The sequence below is a fragment of the Agelaius phoeniceus genome, chromosome 3 (assembly GCF_051311805.1).
Source record: "Agelaius phoeniceus isolate bAgePho1 chromosome 3, bAgePho1.hap1, whole genome shotgun sequence".
Taxonomy (NCBI): domain Eukaryota; kingdom Metazoa; phylum Chordata; class Aves; order Passeriformes; family Icteridae; genus Agelaius; species Agelaius phoeniceus.
In genome coordinates, this window is record NC_135267.1 from 896,798 (window position 1) to 918,970 (window position 22,173).

General features: G+C 52.2%; 1 protein-coding gene across 1 annotated transcript; it reads left to right on the forward strand.

Annotated features, from left to right (window-relative positions):
• The first annotated feature begins 1,689 nt into the window (after positions 1-1,689).
• On the forward strand, positions 1,690-21,559 carry LOC129133278 (interferon-induced very large GTPase 1-like). The gene is made up of 5 exons (XM_054652982.2): positions 1,690-1,765; positions 4,110-6,053; positions 6,274-6,527; positions 9,313-9,501; positions 10,843-21,559. Exon 5 carries the CDS (start codon positions 10,845-10,847, stop codon positions 18,144-18,146), a length of 7,302 nt encoding a protein of 2,433 aa, XP_054508957.2. The 5' UTR covers positions 1,690-1,765; positions 4,110-6,053; positions 6,274-6,527; positions 9,313-9,501; positions 10,843-10,844; the 3' UTR covers positions 18,147-21,559.
• The last annotated feature ends 614 nt before the right edge of the window (positions 21,560-22,173 follow it).

Consider the following 22,173-nt stretch of genomic DNA (forward strand, 5'->3'; position numbering starts at 1 on the left):
CCATGGCAGGGACACCTCCCACTGTCCCAGGGTGTGCCAGTGTCCAGCCTGGCCTTGGGCACTGCCAGGGATCCAGGCTGGGCACCCTGTGCCAGGGCCTGCCCACCCTGCCAGGGCACAATTCCCCATTCCCAAGATCCCATCCAGCCCTGCCCTGTGGCACTGGGAGCCATTCCCTGGTTCCTGTCCCTCCAGGCCTTGTCCCCAGTCCCTGTGCAGCTCTCCTGGAGCCCCTTCAGGCCCTGGCAGTGGCTCTAAGATGTTGACAAACTTCAAGTGTGCAGGGCTGTCCTTCTCCCGAGCATTGGGAAGATGAGATTTTTGTTCTTTTGTTTAATTTCCTCGTTATTTTCTTCACTTCTTCCTCGTGGCTTCACCATGCTGAGGGTGGCTGCTCTGACCTGCCAGGGAGCAGAGTTTCTCCTAAATCACCTCACAAACACCTCTGAGTCCTTTTTCTGACAGAAGCAGTTTCTGCCACCCACCAGCTGCTGCCTGGCCCTGCTCGGCTGAGATAAGGGATGGGTGCAGCACCCAGGCTGTCCTGTTGATTCTTCCTTGGAAATCTTGTGCAAGAGCACTGCTCCAGGGGGAGAGGGGAACTGCCAGGGCCAGAGAAGGGCCGGGATTGCTTTAGAATCACAAAATCGCTTAGGAAAGAAAAGAAAACTGGGGGAAAACTCCTCATTGAGTCCAGCCACTCCCCCAGCACTGCTGACACCACCGCTAACCCACAAGTGCCACATCCACGCGGCTGTGGAATCCCTCCAGGGACGGGCACTCCAGCCGTGCCCTGCCCACCCTGCAGGTGTTATCTGGGGGGCTTTAACCCCCTGCAGGCTGCGGGGGCAGAGCAGCGCCCTGGGCAGCTGCAGGCGGGACTGGCCCGCACACGCTCGGCCGGGCAGGGCTGCAGCCCGTCGGATGTGACTCATCCTGGAGGCTCATCCCGCTCCTCCCCTGCTCCGCCGGTGCCTCTCCTGTGTCCCCGCAGCCTGCGGGACCCTCGCTGCCATCGGCACCATCGAGGCTGAAGCCGCTCCGGTGCGTCCTGTGGAAGGTGCTCAGGGTAGCGGGGTGGGCTGGCGGCAGCGATCCGGGAGGGCTGCGGGAGCCTCGGCAGAGCCCCTGCGCGGCTCCCGGTCCGGATGGAGCCCACTCGAACCCCGCCTGGCCCCGTGCCTCGGCTCCCGGGATGCCCAGGGGTCTCTTGTGCCCGGCGAGGCAGCGCTCGGGGCTGCCGGGCACGCCCGGGGCTGTGCCCGTGGAGCCAGCGCCCGGGCAAAGGTTCCTTTGGCTCTGCTGGGGCTGGGCACGGACCCGGAGCGAGGTAGGAAGAGGGGGGGGATAAGAAGGAAGGAGTCAGAGATCCCGGCCGGGCGGTGCCGGTGTCCCCTGCGGGCTCAGGGCACGGCAGAGCCGGGCCGGTGTCACCAGCGTGTCACGGCGGGACGGGCGGGGCGGCCGCCACCCCCGGGAGCAGCCCCTTGTGCTGGGGGGGCACGGGGTGGGTGGCACCGAGGAGGGGACAGTTCCCGGCTGTGTGCCCCCAGCAGGGACCCTGGGATGCCGGTTTGCCAGGGCGGAGGGCTGGGGGGGTTGTGTGGCCGGCAGGATATGGGGGGGCCGATCCAGCCCCCCCCCCGCTGACGGAGCCCCGTTTGCAGGGAGCCAGAACTGGCCCCGTGCCCTGCCCCGGCCCCACATGGACCTCCCGGCGGAGGATGGGGCTGAGGCACCCCAGGAGGGGAGCCCCGAGGCTGAGGTGAGAGTGGGCAGGGGCTGGGGACCCCCCTGGACAGCTGCAGTGGGGGGCCAGGGAACCCCAGTGGTGGAAGAGGGGAGAAATCCATGGATGAGGGTGTGAGACCCCCACAGGTGGCAGTTTGGGAACCCCCATGAATGAAGGGTGTGGGATGCCCACAGGTGGAGGATGGGACACCCCATGGGTAGGTGTTTGGGTATCCAGATATGGGGAGAATGTGAAACACCACAGGAGGAGGTTTGGGGACCCCCATGGGTGGGGATTTCGGGGATCCCCATGGGTGAAGGAGGGGGGATTCCTACAGGTAGTTATTGATGGATCCCCAGGGGGGAAGGATGGGGGACTCACACAGGCAGGGATTTGGGGACCCCCATGGGCAGGGGATGAGGGATCCCCATGGGTGAAGGAAGGGGGGATTCCTACGGGTGGATTTGTGGATTTGTGGATTTGTGGATCCCCGGGGGTGGAGGATGGGGGACCCGCACAGGCAGGGATTTGGGGACCCCCATGGGTGGGGATTTCAGGGACCCCCATGGGCAGGGGATGAGGGATCCCCATGGGTGAAGGAGGGGGGGATTCCTACGGGTGGATTTGTGGATTTGTGGATCCCCGGGGGTGGAGGATGGGGGACCCGCACAGGCAGGGATTTGGGGACCCCCATGGGCTGAGGACAGGGATGAGGGTGCAGTGCAGGGATGCGACCGAGGGCTGTGCTCGGGCTGGGGCTGGGGACACTGTCACAGAGGTAGCAGCTTGACCCTACAGGTAGTTAGGGTCAGCCAGCTCCCTCTCGTCCCACCCAGGTACCCGAGGGGCCGCAGCGCCCGGCGGGGCAGTGGTCGGGGGCCGAGGCGGGCTCGTGGCTGGCGGCGCACGGCGGGGCCGCGGGGCTGGCCCGGGAGCACGGCCTGACGGGCCGGGCGCTGCTGCTCCTGAGCGAGGGCTCCCTGCGGCGCATGGGGGTCACCCCGCGGAGCCGGCGCCGGGAGCTGCTGCGGGAGCTGCTGCGGCTGCGGCTGCAGCAGGAGGTGCAGGAGCTGCGGAGCCTCGCTGGCGGTGAGCACCCCCCGGGCCCGGGGCAGGGGCTGCGCTCCCCGGGGGATGGTGCTGGGAGAAACGAGGCGCGCTCCTTGTCACAGACACGCTTTGTGAGAAATCCTTGCCTTGGGATTTTTCTCTCCTGAGAAGCTGAGAGGCCTCAGGAACAAAATGTAACCAATGGTTATCTGCTGCTGTGGAATGCAACAGGTGCAGCTGGGATTGGGCTCATGTGGTTGTTTCTAATTAATGGCCAATCACAGCCCAGCTGTCTCGGACTGTCTAGTCAGTCATAAGATTTTATTATCATTCCATTTTCCTTCCTTTCCTTGCAAGCCTTCTGATGAAATCCTTTCTTCTATTCTTTTAGTATAGTTTTAATATAATATATATATATCATAAAATAATAAATCAGCCTTCTGAAACACAGAGCCAGATCCTCATCTCTTCCCTCTTCTTGGGACCCCTATGAACACCACCACACACTCTTTGAAGATTTTAGAAGTTTAAAAAGGGATAAAAGGGATAAAGCAAAAGTAACAGTGCTGGATGCGCAGCCATAGCCACTTGTACTATTAACTATAACAACTCTCATATATTTTTCATTGCATTGGTCAAATACATATTCATGAGGATTATACATATTCAAAATTCACTTCAGTTTATTTGTTCCTGGAATTCTTTAGCTCAGTTTGACCCCTGACCTCATTGCAGAGTATGTGCCACAATGCAGACGTGATTTTGAGGGTTTTGTATTTTATTTCTTCACAAGGCCCCCTGGTCTGTGGTTTGACAATTATTGATAGCTGAAGGGTCAGTGGTGGATCCCTCCTTGCTCTTTTGGTGTTTTTTGCATGGTTCTTTTCAATGTTATCTTATCATACAGATATTTTAGCCATTTTTACAAGTATTTTCAATCAATATTAGTTATTTCACTATTGTCAGTCATCTACAAAAATAAAAGCATTGGTTATTATTTCACAACTACAATTACTTCTGCAAAAGTTAATGTTATAATACACAGGACAAAGCCTCTATTTTAATATGTTGTGAGAGCCTAAACTATAATATATTTATCACACTAAAATATATAATCTACACAGGGCTTAGGGTATTAAACATAAAAGGCTGAAAAATTATATGAAACGAAATAAATATGAAAATGAATCATAAATATGAAATTATGTTATATGAAAAATAAAAAGGTGATTACAAACAGCACAAAATAATTTGCAAAAGCCAATATGATAGCAAAAGCCAACAGCTACACAGTCATTTATAAGTGTCACCTTCCCCCCGTCCCCAGAGTGAAGATGATGTCCCTGTGGGTGTCCCAGAGCCTGTGGGAGCAGAGGAGATGGCACGAGAGGACAAAGCAGCTGGGACTGAGCAACACATGCAGGAACAGTGCTGGAGGAGCCCCGAGATCACTGTGACCCCCCAAAAATGCAGAGCCCGCCCAGTGCAGGAGCTGATAAGAACAGCAGAACCTTAGAAGCAAAATTCAATCCACTGGGCTGGGCAGTTACCCCAGGCAGAGAGAAAGCAGTCCCAGAACTGATCTTGTGTGAAACAGGGGGTCACAAACACAAAGACACTCATAGGAGTGCTGAAAAGCTTTTGAGACGCTTGCAAAAATCTATGATTGGATCTAAAATGGCTCAGATTGTGCAATCAGGAATCCAACAAAAGTTGGATTTGTTACTTGTTAACTTGTAACTTGTTATTTGTTCTTTGTTAAAGAAACAGCACTAACAAGGCCAACAAAACAATGCTGGGAGCCACAAAACCTGGAAATGTTCTGGGTGAACACTGGCAGATGGATTTTGCTGAGTTGCCCAGAGAAGGGGGGGGTATAAATCCAGAATTACAAAGTTCTGGTGGAAACCTTTTCTGGGTGGCCAGAAACCTTCCCTTGTCACACCAACCAGATTAGGGAAGTGACTAAAGTACTGTCAAATCAAATAAATACAAAAACCCCAAAAAGACAATAAATCAAAAATCGGGGGTACCTTTGGGAATGTCATCAGACACAGATTCCCACATTATTGCAGAAGTGATACAACAGCTTAGGAAAGCCTTGGGAATAGCTTGGGATCCTCACACTCCTTATAGGCCCCAGGCTAGTGGCAAAGTGGAGGGAGTGAATTATACAATCAAATTGAAATTGGGTAAAATGTGTCAGGAAACCTCCTTGAGCTGTGCCCAAGCCTTACCTGGTGCTCTGCTTCAAAGCAGAATTCAGCTGTGGGGCACCAGCAGAATCAGCCCCTGTGAGCTGCTCTGTGGTCGACCCTAGCAAGTGCCACACTCCAGGAGCCACACATGTTCAAAGGAGGGGTGGATTTGAATAATTACCTCATTTCTCTCAGTAAAACCTTTCAGGATTTGCAGTGGTTGGACACACCAGGGCACGAGTTCCAACCAGGAGATTGGCTCTGTTTGAATGACTGGGGAACTGCTCCACTCCAGCCAAAGTGCAAGGGACCTTTCCAAGCACTGCTGACAACTTTGACTGCATTGAAACCGCACAAAGTAAAATTTTGGATACCATGTTCCAGAATTAAAAGGGCCTAAGCCCCCTGGGAAGAAGTCAAGAGCTTGTCACAAGCTGTTTTACAAAACCAAATGGCACTAGACTTTGTTTTAGCATCACAAGGAGGAATATGGACTGTAATTAACTCCAGTTGCTGTGTATTCACTGACCAAAAAACACTGTAGAGCGTCTACAGATGTAGGAAACTTGGAAACAAACCCAAATTTCCAAACCAACAGCTCAAGATGCCATCTCCTGGAGATTTGAAGAAATTTGGACCAAACGTCCTTCCTGGGTACCCAGCTGGACCTGGTGAAACATCTGTTTATAATCACCACCTTAATAATTGCTGTGTGGTTTTAGCCAGCATCAAGATTCAGTGTTGCAGCTGTTTTAATGCCTTACACTCTGAAAGGAAATAAAAATCTTAAGAGACTGGCTCCCAAAGGAACTTAGGAGCAAGTAGAGGAGGGATTTGATACGGACAGGAGAAGAGCACAGCCCTGGAGAAACAGATAAAGGATGTAACTCAGGCAAACAGAAGTCATGAAAAATGGAAGCAGGATGCCAGCTCAGCTGTGCAAGGCTGACAAAGCAGAAGTTGTGCAAAACAAGGTTATTTCCCTTACTCAAAAGCGGGGGTCAAGGAACATCCCCCTAAAAAGGACATGGGATATTAAAGACAGACCCCCAGGAGCCACATAAGGACTCCTGGTAAGGGGTGTGACAATGTAAAATAAAGTCAAGTAAGTGGGGATAGCTACTGGATATGCAGTGGTATGATAAAAGCTCTGTTCATCCAACACTGTCAGACTTGACTGGAGAAAGTATCCCCCAAATGACCAGGGCTGCAATAAAGAATGGCAGACATGTCCCATGCTACACGTTGAACAACAACTTTTAATCCTTTTCTTCTTATTTTCCTTCTCTAAAGCCAAAACCAAATCTTGGAGAAGACTTCCAACACCCTCAAGTCCACATCTCACCAAAAAAACTTTCACCCCAAACCACCCATCAGCAGTTTCACTTTCACACTGCTGCAGAAAATCACAAGATTTACGGGAAAGCAGTAATTGTGGAATCACCGCTCCCATATAAAGGGAAACAGCTCCCTCCAAAGGAGCCAGAGCTGGGTGGGCTGTGCTGGGCTTCACCGATCACGGGAGCTGCAGGCACCGGAGGGGGAAGGTAGGGGATGGGGACGGAGATGAGAACGGGGACGGGGATGGGGATGGGGATGAGGATGGAGATGAGGATGAGGATGAGGATGAGGATGAGGATGAGGATGGGGATGAGGATGAGGATGGGGATGGGGATGGGGATGGGGACGGGGATGGGGACGGGGATGAGGATGAGGATGAGGATGAGCTGCGGGGCTGGGAGCCGGGAGCAGCCGGGAGCGGGATCTTGTTGCTCTCCTGCCTCCTGTTCTTTGCCAGGGCTGGGGAGGTGCCAGGGCAGGGGAAGAGGTGCCTGAGGGCAGCGGGCGGGCGCTGTGCGCTCCCAGCGTGGGCTGCAGGAAGCCGCCTTTGCTGGCACCGCTTTGGGGAGCTCGGGGGAGCCGTGTGCGCTGCGGGGGCTGAGCCGGGACGGGGCCGGGCGAGGAGCGGCGGGGGAAGGCGAGGAGGGATGCGGGGCATGCGGGGGCACAGGGAAGGCTGCAGAGGCGCAAAGGCTGCCCCGAGAGCCGGCAGCGGGGCCGGCCGGGCACAGGTGCCGAGCGGAGCCCCTGCCCCGCCGCCAGCCCGTGCCCGGCCGGGAAACGCTGCCCGCAGGCGGCGCCGACCCTGCCCGGCCCGGGCACCCCCAGCCCCGCGGTGGGGCCGATGGCTGCGCTCCCCTGAGGGCAGGAGCCGGGGGATCGTTCCTGCTCCTGCCCATGCAGGGAGGGTGGCATTCTGCTCCCTTACAGTCTAAGCATCGCCACCCAGAGCGCTCTGGTCCCTGGGACAGCCCCGCAGAGGCAGCCGTGTTCCCAGAGCCCCTTTCCCTGGGGCAGGGCTGCGCAAAACACTCTCGGGGGGCTGCTCCAGTGAAACGGGGTGCGGGCATTCCCAGGGCAGGTCCTGCTGCCAGCCTTGCTGCTTCCCTCCTTTGCTTCCAAGGAGGAGCTGGATCCCAGTTATGCCCTGAATGTGCTCAGTGCCTCTCTGCGGGCACTGACACCCTCACATGGGGCTTTTTCCCTATTCCTGCAGCACTGGGAAGCCGCGCAGGGAGTGCCAAGGGTGCCTGGGGGCAGGTTCAGGGTGTGGCTGGGCTTGAGTTAATGTTGTCCAGCGTCACAGTTAATGTTGTCCAGTGTCACTATGAAAAATCCTTTCCTTAGGACTTTTTCTCCTGAGAAGCCTCAGAGGAAAATAAAAATAATTATTATCTGCTGCTGTGGAATGCAACAAGTGCATCTTTGATTGGTCTCATGTGGTTGTTTCTAATTAATGGCCGATCACAGTCCAGCTGTCTCGGACTGTCTGGTCAGCCACAAGATTTTATTATCATCCATTTTCCTTCCTTTCCTTGCAAGCCTTCTGATGAAATCCTTTCTTCTATTCTTTTAGTATAGTTTTAATATAATATATAGCATAAAATAAGAAATAAGCCTGCTGAAGCATGGAGTCAAGAGTCTCACCTCTTCCCATGTCGGGGCTGCCTCCAAACCACCACAGTCCAGGGCAGCCTCTGGCTCCTGAGACTGAACCAGTCCTCACAGTGCTCCAGGGGGACAGAATTTGGGAGGGAACAGGGCTGGGACAAGTGGCTCAAGTGCACGAGCTCCAGCAGTGACCCTGAGCCAGCAGTTCCCATCCTGAGCAGCCGCTCTGCACTGAGGCTCTGCTGCCCAGGGAGCAGCTGGACATGTGCCTGTGAAAAATGTCAATCACTTGTTTTTAGCATTTTAAAAATTTAATAGTGATAAAATGGTTATAAAAATAGTAATGTAATTAGAGTAATAATAATTTGAACAATTGGGATTAGGACAATAGGAGACAATAAAAACAAAGAGTTACAGATGGTCCGGGTTCCTTTTTCTGGGCAAAATAAGCCCAGAAAAGGAAACACATTAACAGAGGATTAACCCTTAAAAGTAATAGCGCATTGCATATTCATACACCTCATCCATGATGCATAAATTCCATTCAAACCCAGGATTCTGTCTGGGCAGTGTCAGCTTCTTCCTCTTAATCCTGACAGCGTCTCAGACCTGAGTGAGGCAGGAAGAAGTTCGTTTCTTCTGATAAGGGAGCAATAAATTATTTTTCTCTGAAAGATTCTGGTGTCCTGTGGCTGCTATCTGCTGCGAGTACCTCATTCCTTTCTTGAAAAAAATATCCCACATACACAGTTTCTATTTTAACTACAAAAGTTACATTTTAACTGCAAAGCGACAGCCCACGAGCTGCTGGGGGGGCTCGGTGCCTGCTGGGATCCAAGCCCAGCGCTGCCTCTCCCCGCTCTGCGGGGCCCTGAGCCTCCCCCCAGCAGCAGCTGCGCGATGGGGCAGGGGTGGGACAGGGCCCTGCTGCCCCCCTGGCAGCGCTGCTCCCCTGGCTCTGCCCCCTGCTCGCCTTCTCTGCTGCCCCCAGAGCACAGATGCTCCCTGCACAGCCTCCCACCCATCGGCAGCCCCAAGTCCTTCTCCCCAGGGCTGCTCTCAGTCCATTCCCTTCCCAGCAGTGTCTGTGCCTGGAATTGCCCCAGCCCAGGGGCAGCGCCTGCACTTGGCCCTGGTGACCCTCAGGGGCTTTGCTCTGTCCCACCTCTCCAGCATGTCCAGCTTCCTTCTGGTGGGGGAACGTGGATGTAGGTGCCAGGGGAAACCCTGCTCTGCTCACCTCCCCAGAAGAGCCCTGAGCAGTCTTTGCTGCCTGGGCATTTCTCAGTGGAGGAGAAGGGTTGGCCTCCCGTGCTCCCTGGAATGAATCTGCCGTGCTCATGGGTTGCCTTCTGCTGACTCTCTGCTCTTCTCCTTTAGGTTTTGGGGCCTTTCCTTCCTGCTGCTCTTCCTCCTGAGTTCTCAAGGGGTTCCCATCTTCTTCTCCACACCCACCGTGTACCCCAGGCCTGCCACTGCCCCTGTGCTGTGTCCCCTGAGCTGGGGCCCTCGGCTGCCTGTGTCTGCTGGGAAGCCAAGGCTGGGAGCAACGGGAGCATCTGCTGTGAGGTGGGTGAGGAGAATCAGAGCCCACAGCCCTTGCACACATTGCCCAAATCTGCAGGGATTCCAGAGGGAAAGCTGCCCCTGAAGGCTCTGGAAGGGTGCTGGAGCCCAGCCCAAGCCCCTGGGATCAGTACCTGAGCTGGTGACAGGGCTGTAGCCTTGGTGGGACCAAAGCTGATTGCTCAGATGGGATTTTTGTAAGGAATAAATCTCTCCAGTATCCAAGTGAACTGACACTGGGACAATTCTCAGAGTTGTGTGAAAGAGTCAAACACCCAGAGGTTTAAAGGCAGGTGCCCAGTTAAAGGTTTGCAGGCACTTTTCCTCCTGTCACCAGAGATTTTGAACTCGGTGGCTCTGTGGTGGCTGAAGCCAAGACTGCCAGCAAAGGGCACCTGCCTGATGAGACCCTCTGTGCTAACGAGCAGCAGATCACAGAGGGCACCTCTCTGAGTTGAGTCCCAGCATTTCCAGTCACTTCTGATGGGTCACCAGGATGCCCCAGGCACAGCTGAGGGCAGGGACAAGGTGGATTTTTCCCCTGCACTGGGGTGGGCCCCTGAGGGTGCCAGGAAGCAGCAGCTCCTGGGAAGGGGCCAGAGAGGGGCGAGGGAGGGGCTGTGCTGGCAGCTGGAGCAGGAGCACAGCTCAGAGCCCCTGGGGGGCATGGGGGGAGCGTGTCTGGGGAGTGTGGGGTGCCCATGGGGGGAGTGTGTGAGCGCTGCCTCCGGGTGCTGGGAGCAGCAGGCTGGGCCAGGCAGCCAGCAGGGCAGCCCTGGGCTGGGCAGAGGGTGCAGGATGCAGGCAGGGCTGTTGGACGGGCAGAGGGGCTGTGCCAGGGAGCCAGGATTGCCCCTGGCTGTCTGCACTTGTGGATGGAGGGGTTCTGCTGGGAGGATGTGGGCGATGGTGAAGGCAGCACCTTGTCCAGGACAGGTTGTGTGGCTGAGTGAGTCTGTGTGTCTCTGTGTCTGTGTCTGTGTCTCTGTGTCTGTGTTTGTGTGTCTGTGTTTGTGTTTGTGTCTCTGTGTCTCTGTGTGTCTGTGTCTGTTTTTGTGTGTCTGTGTGTCTCTGTGTCTGTGTTTGTGTGTCTGTGTTTGTGTCTCTGGGTGTCTGTGCTGTCTCTAGGGTACACACTCACCTTCAGGGTTGATCCTGCTAACAGGAAAGCAACAGGCACATCCACGGGGCTGGGAAGGGGACCCTGGCTCTGGTGCCATCCCAGGCTTGGCTCCAGCAGCCGGGTGGGAGCAATCCCAAGGGCTGCAGCTGCTTCAGAGCCTCTGCCAGGAGCCTGGGGCCTCTGACAACACCTTAGGGAATGTCTCTGTTCTTCCTCCACAGCCATGGCTTCGCAGGAGGACGCACAGGAGGAGGATACAAAGACACAGCTCCTGGCAGAGGCATTCCAGAAGGAAGGACTGGATGCTGGATACTGGCTGCCCAAAGTGACACAGATCCTGGGAATCAAGTGCAGAGAAGCCCTGCAACATCTGGAATACGAAGACTACCTCAGGCTGGAGTGTGAGGTACAGCACCCCTGGGAGAAAAAGGCACTCCAGAAACTCCTGAAAATAAAAGATGACAAAACGACCATTAAAGAGGTGCAGAAGGAGCACTTGGAGAAGACAAAGCAAAGACAGGAAGAGGCCAAACAAGCTCTGAAGGATCTGACAGAAATGCTCAACAGCCGCAGCCACAGCCAGGATGCTCTGAGGGAGAAAGCAGAGACTCTGTGGCAAGCCATGGAGATTCCCAAAGAGTTCTGGCCACCGCCAAAGAAACCCTTGGCAGATATGCTGGAGAGCATCCAGAAGCAGCTGGAGCAGCAGGAGCAGTCAGCAGGCAGGAGGGAGAACATCCCTGACACGGAGGTGCTGAGGCGGGCGTCAGGGGGACTGGCCCTGCAGGGCATCTACAGAACCAGCAGACCTGAAGATGTGCTGGCAAAGCGAGAGCAGCTCCTCAGGGTTCCTGAGGGATTCCAGCTCGCCGGTCCCGAGCAAGGATCGCTGCTTGAGAGGAAGGAGTTCTCCTCCTCTGCAGCAGAATCCACTTTCACCAAGTCCATGGAGCAGCTGGGGTTCAGCGTGAGCGTTTCTGCCAAATCCTCATTCTGGGGGATTAATCTGGGAGGGAGTGTAGATCACAGCAGCTCCTCACAGTCACAGGACACCCACCAGTCCCGCTCTGAGCAGAGCTACTTTTGCACCACCAAGTACCAGTACATCCCTCTGGCCTCCTGCTACTTCCAAAGGCATCAGCTTCGCCTCTCGGATGCCGCTCTACGGGAGCTGCAAGACATGGAGCAGCTTTTGAGCTTCAGTCAGGAAGAAGACAGCCCCACCTTGGTGAAGAAGTGTGAGAGCTTCTTCAGCAGGTTTGGGTCCCACATAAACCAGGGTCCCCTCCACTTTGGGGGGATATTCTGGTGGAAGGCGTCTACAGAAGGATTCCGGGCTGAGCAGCGCGAAGAGGTGAAGCGACAAACGTCTGAAGCACTGAACAGCTTTGTTGGGGCCAGCTGGGGTGGCTTTGGGGCCAGTGTAGAAGGGACCCTGGATGTTTCCAAATCCAGCTCACAGGCTTCTGTCATGGGGAGAGCTGCAGAGAGTTCTCATACAGCAATTCAGCTCTACGTGGTCAACACAGGGGGCCCAGCAGACACAGCTTCCCTTCCTCAGTGGAAAACAGGGCTCGTGTCTGATAACACAACGTGGTGCGTTATTGACCGTGGCTTTGAGCTGATCCCAGTGTGGGACATTATCCTGTGCAATCACTGTGGGGATTTTAAGTCTGTTGGTCAGATGAGCAGAGCCCTCAGGGCTGGGTACAAAGCGCTGACGAATCAGAGCCTTGGCATGACTTTTGGAGAGGAACTGGGCAGTGCAGTGCAAGAGGCCAGAGATTTCATGGGGACTGTGAAGGCCTGGGAGGTGACAGTGGTTGAAGAGAAGCTGTTCATGCTGATGGAGCTAAAAGATGATCTGAGTGCAAAAACCAGGAACCCCAGTGTGTGGATCAACGTGTGCCTGTCAGACAAAGCCCTGCAGGACTTCCTGGTGAACACCGTGCGGAGCTGCCAGGAGTCACCTCCAGAAAACACCACCACTATCAAGGTAATGTTGAGGAGCCTCCTGAATCCTCATATCTACTCTGTCAAGGACTTCCCTGAGGCTTCCTTCATTATGCAATGGGTCTTCCAGACTGAGCACCCGCTTCCCAGATCTCCCAAAGTCTCTGAGCTTCAAGAGCTCATCAAAACACTGCAGCAAATGAAGGAGCACATCCATGCTGTCACCTACGCACCAGGAAGCTCTGCTTCTGACGTTCATGAAGCAAAGATAGAAGCCACCCTGACCAGCAGCCTGGCCATTTATTCCTTACTCCAGTCTCTCCAGGAACAGGCTCAGAAGGACATGGAACTGTTGGTGCTCTTGATTGTGACCAGCACAGGGTACCAGGTGAAAAGCAGCAATTTTCAGCACCTCCTTGGACACCCAGAAATTCAGTACATGGCCAAGGAAATGGAAGCAGCACATGAGGAGTACATGAACCTGAAGGAGCAAGATGCGGACAGAGCTGAGGCATTCCTCCTGCTGACGGGTCTGACTGTGACACCAGAATGTCAAAAGCTGTCCCCTGAGCAGAAAAGGGAGCGTTTAGTTTTCATGGAAGATCACATGAAAGGCTTGTGGTCCCCACGGATAAAGAATCTCCTCCAAAAGCACAGTGGAGGCGAAGAATGGGAGAGGCTGGAACGTGACTTGGACTCCTTGATCAGTGGGTGCTTGGATGAGAAATGGGATGAACAGAGGATGCAGAACATACTCAGCGACCTGGAAGACACTTTTCCAAAACCAGAGCCCCCCAGTCAGTCCCAGTCCAAGTCAGACAGCAGCAAATCCAAAGAAAGTGAAGCCATTGCAAACCAGGAGTTCCTCCAGTTGCTCAAGCGCCTTGGACTGGAAAGTCACTATCCAAGGAAAATGGGCATGGGAGATTTCCGCACCATCTGCAAGACATCTCTGCAGGACGGCCCACCCAGCCAGGACAAGGAACTGCCATTGTACTTCTTGCAAAAGCTGTTAACTGTGGATTACCAGGTGAGATACCTGACTTGCTGGGAAAGGAGCAATCCAGGCCTTGCACCCATGCCACAAAGCAGCGAGCAAGAGAACCAACAATCAGATTCCTTTGAAAACTTTCTTGATAAGCTGATGGAAGCAGCTCCTAAATGTGCAAGCAGGGACAGCCATGTGCACCCCATGGACCTGCAGATGGCCGTTTTCCATTGTGCTGATGACTTCCTGAGACAGTCCCTGGCAACCAAGCTGGCGTTCTGCCAACTGGCGCTGCCTCTCCTGGTGCCCAACCCGAGCACTTCACGCATCGAGTTCCCGCTCTACGCCCTCAGCCAAATCCAAAGGAGCTGGAAAGAGGTGGACAAGTCAGGAAAGCAGGCCCAAGCAAAGAGTTTCAGCAACAAACTCATCTTTCAGGCACAGACACCCATCGTGTCCTTCATCCGCATTGGCAGCTCGGCCTCCTCTTCCAAGTCCCAGCTCCTGAACGCTCTGCTCAGCAAACGCAAACATGACACTTTCTTCCACCGCCACTGCAGAGGCAGCACCAGAGAGCGTCTGCTGATGGAAGGGCTGGTGGAGATCGCCTGGTACTGCCCCGGTGGAAGCCCCAATGACACCTTTGAGCGCTGCGTGGCTTTCTGTAACCTGCGTGGAGACGCCAGGGATCATGGAGCACAGCTGCAGTTCCTGCAGGAGATATCTGCTGTCAACGTGGCTCTCGTGTCCGATTGGGAGCACATGGACAACAGGGGCAAAAAGCTTCTGCAGGGCCTGTGGCAGTCACAAAGGCCTTTGGTTTGTCTTCTCACAGAAAAAGAGAACACTGCAGCTGGACAAGCCAGCAAAACCATAACAATAGGGATCAAGAACAGAAACGAAGCAGAACTGATGGATGAGCTGACCAAGACAATTGGGGATCTCCTGGAAGGTTCTAATCCATGTTTCAGTCTGGAGGCCTGTGTGGACAAAGCTCGCCAGCACGGATTTGTAGTGGATGCAGATCAACCCGCGTGTGTGACAGCCAAAGCAAAGGCAAAGGAGCTGGTGGAGCTTCTGAAGAAAGAGAAGCTGTCTGAGATCAAATCCAAGCTGCTGCCACTTCAAGGAAAACTGTGGTACCAGTGGTGCCAAAAGGACAAAGAACTCACTCGCTTGCAGGAGAAGAGGAACAAGAGCGTTGAGCATCATCGGAGCCAAATTGAAAATGAGAAGAAAGCAATAAGAAGAAAGCAACTTGAGCGAGCTTCCCCTCTCAACCCACTGATGAAATCATTCCTTGGCTTTCTCCAGGCCCAGCCAGCAGATACCAAGAAATACTTCCTGCAGTGGATGAAGGTCTTTATGCACGAGCTGTCTTGTGGTCGCCTTGAAGAACTGAGGAGAGACTATCATGAGTTATGGTCTAAAATCCTGTCAAGAAAGAAAAACAAGAAGAAAACCAGTGGCAATGATGAGATGCTGAGTCGCTTGGATACCCTCTCTGATGAAATCAACGATTCATCCATTGGCCTGGAGCACCTTCTGAGAGAGGTAGGGCAGATTTACGAAGCTCTGGAATTATTGAACTCCAAGAAGGACGATTTTGTCAAACTTCCAGAAATTGCAGTAGAGCTGATGGTTTCAGGGTACCCCGTGGAGCTGATGGATGGGGACGCTTCTTACCTGCCCTTGCGCTGGGTGGGAGCAATCTTTGACAGCTTAATTGAGAGGCTGGGGGACAAACGAGTGTTTGTGCTCTCCGTGCTCGGCATCCAGAGCACAGGCAAGTCCACCCTGCTGAATGCCATGTTTGGTCTGCAGTTCAATGTCAGCGCAGGGAGATGCACTCGTGGAGCCTTCATGCAGCTCATCCCAGTGGGCGAGGAGCTGCAGCAAGACTTGGGCTTTGATTTTGTGCTGGTGGTTGACACAGAGGGACTCCGTGCCATCGAGATGGCCAATAAACAGTCCCTGAACCATGACAACGAGCTGGCCACCTTTGTCATTGGTGTCGGCAACTTGACTGTGATCAATATCTTTGGCGAAAATCCATCAGAAATGCAAGATGTTCTCCAGATCGCTGTGCAGGCTTTCCTGAGGATGAAGAAAGTCAATCTTTCCCCAAGGTGCCTCTTTGTCCACCAAAACGTGGGAGAAGCAACTGCCAAGGAGCAGAACATGGAAGGACAAAGGCGCCTGCAGGAAAAGCTGGATGAAATGACCGTGATAGCTGCTCAGCAGGAATTCTGTGACATCTCCTCCTTCAGCGATGTCATTGGCTTTGATGTGAACACCCACATTCACTACTTTGCTCACCTGTGGGAAGGAAACCCCCCAATGGCACCACCCAACCCCAACTACAGCCAGAACGTCCAGCAACTCAAGAGCAAAATCCTCCAGGCTGCCAAGAAGCAGTCACAGAGCAGCATTTTGAGGCTCTCGAGCCTGAAAGATCGTGTTAGTGACCTCTGGAATGCTTTGCTGAATGAAAACTTTGTTTTCAGCTTCAAGAATTCCCTGGAGATTGCTGTGTACAGGAAACTGGAAAATGCCTTTAGTCAGTGGACCTGGATGTTGAGGAAACACATCTTAGATGTACAAATGAGACTGGACAACAAAATTCGGAATGGGGACTTGCAGAATGTCACCAGAGAATACCTTGAAGGGCTGGTGAAAGAGACAAGTGATGCCATTGAGAAAAAAGTGGAAGAGTATTTCAGGGAAGACAAAGACCGGGAGATACTGGTCCAGTGGAAATCAAGCACAGAGCTGAAGCTGAAAGAACTCAAAGAGACTCTTCTTCATGAAACAAAAAAGAAATGTGAGAATCTCATTGAGCTACAGAAGGAGCAGAAGAAACTGGATGCAAGGAAGTTGGAATATGAAGATGAGCTCCTGAAAAGGAGTTGGGAGCTGGCTGTGACTCTGAAGGGGAAGAGCCTCAGTGAGAGAGAACTGAAGGACAACTTTACTCTTGTCTGGAATGACTGGATTGCCAAAGTCTCCCGTGCTGCTCGTCCTCCAGAACGGGTGGATATCGATGCAGAAATCGACGATGTCCTTGTAGAGCACTTTAAGGAGCCGGGTATCCATGCACGGATCAAGTCATTTTCCAGAGGCAGAGGATTTTCTTTTGATCCAGAGAAACACATCATGAAGAAAAAGTATTTCGTCTTTTTCACAGATCCCAGGAGCCTTTCCAATGCTGATGTGATCAACTTTCAACACATCACAGACAAGATTATAGCATGTGTGATGGCAAACATTGCTAAGAAGGAGGAGGAGAAACGCGATTACAGTCGAAATTTTATTCATGAAATACTCAATGAAGTACAGAAAGGTGTCAACTCTGTCCCCAGCAATGCAAAATGTACTTTCAACAGAGATTACAGCATAGATTTGTCGATCTATCTGTGCAAAATAGCAGCGGAAAGGTTTAAAGCCATGCACGAAGCATTCCAAAAGGCAAATGACCCAGTTGAGTACCTGAGCAGCAAGAGAGAAGATTTCTTCCAATGTTTCCAGATTTCCTGCCAAGGAGCCACTTCTGTCACAACATTTGCTGCTTTCCTTTGTGACAAGATTGCACCAGCTCTTTGCCGTGCAGTCTATGAGAGGACAGCTAAAGCCATCGCTGAGGACATGCAGAAATCCCCAGATTTCCAGGGCAGCAGAGCCAATCTGGAAGTTTGCATCCTGAGATACCTGGCAGAACAGGAAAATTTTGAGTATTTCAGGCAGTACCTTATGTCTCCAAAAGAGTTTTGTGAGAGTTACATTGAGACACGAGTTAGGAGTCACTGTTTAGATGGGCCCAGGAGGCTGGGGATGTTTTTAGATTCCTCCCTTGATAATCTCTATCGAAACATCTTGTCAGCTGTTTCTTTATCAACCCAAATTGTCAAAGACAGAGAAGACAGAGAAGACAAAGTCTCTCTCTGGCTGGATGAGTTTTGCAGGGTACTGTCAGAGGTGCTCAACTTGCCCAGAAGTGACCTGAAGGGTATCGAGCACCAGGAGGTCACAGACATTGAGTTCCTGAGCAGTGCCATGGCAGAAGCTCTGGATGACCTGAGGGAAAGGCTCAAGAAAGAATTGGCTGCTGCTGACCTGAGCTCATTTCCAAGGCAGCCTCACAGCATCCTGGTGGAGCATTTTGCAGGGTGCTGGGAGCAGTGTCCCTTTTGTGGCGCTGTCTGCACAAACACAATGCAGAATCATGATGGAGACCATCAGCTGGTCTTCCATCGCCCAGAAGGTTTGACGGGATGGACGTGGATTGGGACAGACCAGCTCGCCATTGATATTTGTTCCAGCGATGTTGCAAGTGACTGCAGATTCAGGATTCGTGAGAATGAAGTTTACCCCTACAGGAGATACCGGGATGCTGGACCTCCTTATTCCACTTGGAATATTCTTCCTGATCCATCCATGCAGGCATACTGGAAATGGTTTGTGTCGCATTTCAAGACACAGCTGGAAGCTTTGTACGATGGGAAATTTCAAGGCAAAGGAGAAATCCCTGAGGCGTGGTATAGAGTTACCAAGCAGGAAGCACTGTCTGAGCTGGAGAAGCGTTAGGCCACATCCTTGGAGAGGAAGAACCACAACAGCTTTGCAGTTTAGGAGAACTTTGTACCAGGCTCTGCACAAAATGCAGTTACAATGATGATACTCTCAAGTCCAGTAAAGACAAAGGTATCCCAAATTTATGAAATAAGGTGCATTACAGCATCCATTACTCAGCAGCTCCCTTGCTTCATGAAAAAGCCAGAATCCTCTTGCCTGTTTGCCATAAACATTCCCCTCAGCTTTGTCCTAGAGCCAAACCAAACCCATCCTTGGGGCCATCAGCCTTGTGGCCATCCTGAGCCTGAGGGCAGGGACGGGGCAAAGGCAGCACTCAAAGCACCCCTTGGATCAGCTGCTGTGAGACAAGAAGGGACAGTGTCCCAGGGGCAGTTTTCCTGCAGCAAGGAGCTGCCCTGCTGGGAGAAAGGGCTGCAGGGCCTGAGGCCAGCTCCACGCTGGCTGCAAGCTGGGCTGCTTGGCTTCTGGGTGTCATCCTTCCCTCCCTCATTGCAGCCTCCTGGATCAGCTGAGGCCGTTCTCCCAGCAGGAGCCGTTGTGCCTGCGGGCTCAGGAAAGCAGTGACACCACTGCCCTGGGGCTCAGGCAGTGCTTTCACTCCCTGTCCCAGGGGTGCTGTGTCTCTGTCCGGGGCAGCCGCTCCTGCTCAGCTGCCTGGGGCTGCTGCCCTTTCCTCCAGCCCTCAGCCCCAGGCGGAGCTGCTCCTGCCCTTGGCTTCTCTGCTGAGCAAAAGCCTTTGGAGTGCCCCATGTGGAGAATCCTGTCTGCCAGCACCTTCCACTGCAGCCCTGGGGCAGGGCTGTGCTGCCCAGGCAGGCTGGTGGCACCAGAGCTGTGCTCTGCAGAAGGTGGCACCCGCTGGCTCTGCCCCAGGGAGCCGTGGGGGCTTTTGCTGTGCAGGTGCTGCAACCCCGCTGGGCCAAGCGAGGGCCAGGCCCTTCTGGAGAGCTGCTGAAGGGCTGCTTCAGCCTCACCCCCTGCAGGCTCTGTGTGAAAAATGCATATTACACGCTTGGCTCTTTGCAAATATTAAAATGAATGTTACATGTGTTATGTTGGAAAGTTATGTTGTATTAATCTCTTTTAAGTAGTGTGGTAAATATAAATTTTAGGCTATAGCATAATATAAAATAGAAACTATGTGATGAAAGATACTTTTCTAAGTAGCTGAAGGAATGGATAAGAGAATCAAGAAATTCTTCGCATAGAGATAAGAGCAACAAGACACCAAAAACGCCAAGAGAAGAACTATTGCCCCCTTATTGGGAAGAACCAGACTTTGAGGGACCAAGATGGTTGATTTACAAGATGTAGGGGTGTAGTTGACAATAACCAGAAAAGACCCTTTCTTTGAAAGTAATTTTTGCATCATGTATGAGATATATGAATATGCAATAGGCTATTGCTTTTAAGGATTAATCCTTTGTTAGTGAGGTGTGCTTTTGCTTGGCAGAAGGAGGAAAACGTACCCAGACGTCTGTAACTCTTTGCTTTTTATTGTCTTCTATTGTCCTACTCTGATTGTCCAAATGCTTATTGCTTTAATTTGTTATTACTATTTTCATAGCTATTTTATTACTGTTAAACTTTTAAAATTTTAAAACAAGTTATTGCCTGTCACAGACATCTTTTATGAAAAATCCTTTCCTTAGGATTTTTCCTGCTGAGAAGCTGCGAGGCCTCAGGAACAAAATGTAAACATTGATTACCTGCTGCTGTGGAATGCAAAAGGTGCATCTGTGATTGGTCCCATGTTGGTTGTTTCTAGTTAATGGCCAATCACAGTCCAGCTGGCTCAGATGGAGAGTCTGAGCCAGAAACCTTTGCTATCATTCCTTCTTATTCTATTCTCAGCTAGCCTTATAAGGAAATCCTTTCTTCTATTCTTTTAGTACAGGTTTAATGCAATATATATAATAAAATAACAAATCAACCCTTCTGAAACATGGAGTCAAGTCCTTGTCTCTTCCCTCAACCTGAGACCCCTATGAACATGGTCACCATTGCCGTTTTTCACACTCTGCTAATAAAGGAGTTGATTTGGACTGCTCTGTGTCTCCTTTGTGCTCAGGGGAGCCACAGCTGGGGGTGACTCCAGCTCTGTGTGCTACAGACAGGCAGGGGACACGGGGTGGCACTGGGAGAGGGGATGTGGCAGCAGAGACTCTGCTCCATTCAGGGTCTCTGCTCCAGGAGCAGCTTCACTGCCTGCAGGGACAGTGAGAGAGCAGGAGAAGCTCCAAACCACAACATCCAGGGAAACCAATGTCAGTGGCAGGTGCCAAGGGAGGCAGGGCTGGGCACCAAGCCTGGCCTGTCACACACGTAGAGAGCTGAGAAGGCTGATCCCAGCGAAGTGCTCTGCTCTGGAGCTGCTCTGCTGGGAACCTGCAAGAGAGGAGGGGAACGGGCCCAGACTCTGCCAAGCCCAGCCCAAGGCCAAGGAGACCCAGAGCCAGTGACAGGAGCCAGAGCTGGTGCAAGAGACGAGTGATGCTGCAAGGGCTGAGTGCCAGGTACAGCGTGTCACAGACATCTTTCATGAAAAATCCTTTCTTAGGATTTTTCCTTGTGAGAAGCTGCAGTTTCAGCAACCAAAAGGAAACAATGGTTATCTGCTGCAGTAGAATGCAACAGGTAGACCCATGATTGGTCTCCTGTGGATGTTTGGATTTCCTGACCACTCATGGCAGAGCTGGCTCTTGCTCTCTGTCTGAGACACAGATCTTTGTTATTCATTCTTTTCTATTCTTAGCTTAGCTAGCTTCTGAAGAAACCTTTTCCTTTCTATTGCTTTTTAGTATAGTCTTAATGTAACATATATCATAAAATAATAAATCAAGCCTTCTGATCATGGAGTCAACATTCTCGTCTCTTCTTCATCCTGAAAACCCTTGTGACCACGGTCACAATGGGGGACACCTGGGCTTGCTGTGTTGCTGCTGTGGTCTGTAAGAAATAACTTTGTAAGTCATTGCCCTTCACTATCATATTGGCTTTTCCAAATTATTTTGGTACGGTACAGTTTGTAATCACTTTTTAACTGCTTTTTGTGTAGTCTAATTTGTCAGCCTTTTTACCATCATCTCGGTGAAAATTATATATATTTTTGTGTGATAAATATATTACAGTTTAGGCTCCTGCAAAATACTAAAATAGAGACTATTTGCTGTGTATTATCACATTAACTGTTGCAGAAGTGACTACTGCTTTTTTTTTTGTGTAACTAACTGACAGTGGTGAGAATAACTCAGATAATTGTGTGATATATCTAATATTGATTTCATGTACTCGTGGAGTATCTTATCTGTATGATAAGTTAACATTGAAAAGAACCAGGCTATCAAGAACTGTCAAACCATGGAACAGGGGGTCTGGTGAGGAAATAAAATATATAAATTTCATCTGCAGAGTGGCACATACTTGAAGAAGACGGGTCAAGTGTCGAACATGTAAATTCAAAGGAATGTTTGAATAGGTATAATCCTCATGAATATGCATTTGACCAATGTAATGAACAAGTATATATGAAAATTGTTTTCAGTTAGCTGGTGTGCTTTTGGGATCCAGGGATCCAAAGTGGGAGTGGAGGTGCCCCTGGCCATGGTGCCACCTCCTGGGCTGCGTGGGCAATGTCCCAGTGCAGCTGCTGGAGTAACCTGGGATTCCCAGTGCCACAGCTGGGTGCAGTGGAGAGGACCCAGTGCAGCAAGGAGGGGGTGGCCTCAGGCCTGGGCTATCGGGAGGGTGCAGGGTCCCTCACCTGTGCCAGCTGACCCAGCTCCCTCTCCAGTACACCCAGACCGTTCTCTGCACCTTTCCCTGTCTCTGCCAGGACTCCTTGGCCAAAGTCACCCTCAGCTGGATCATCAGGCTCCTCCTTCCTTGCAGGCCCTGCTGTGGGGAGGAGCACAAACAGATCAAAGGTCTTTTCCAACCTCAGCAATTCTTGGATGTGGTGCCTTCCAGTGACACTGGCATGAAAAATGCATATTATATGATTGGCTCTTGGCAAATA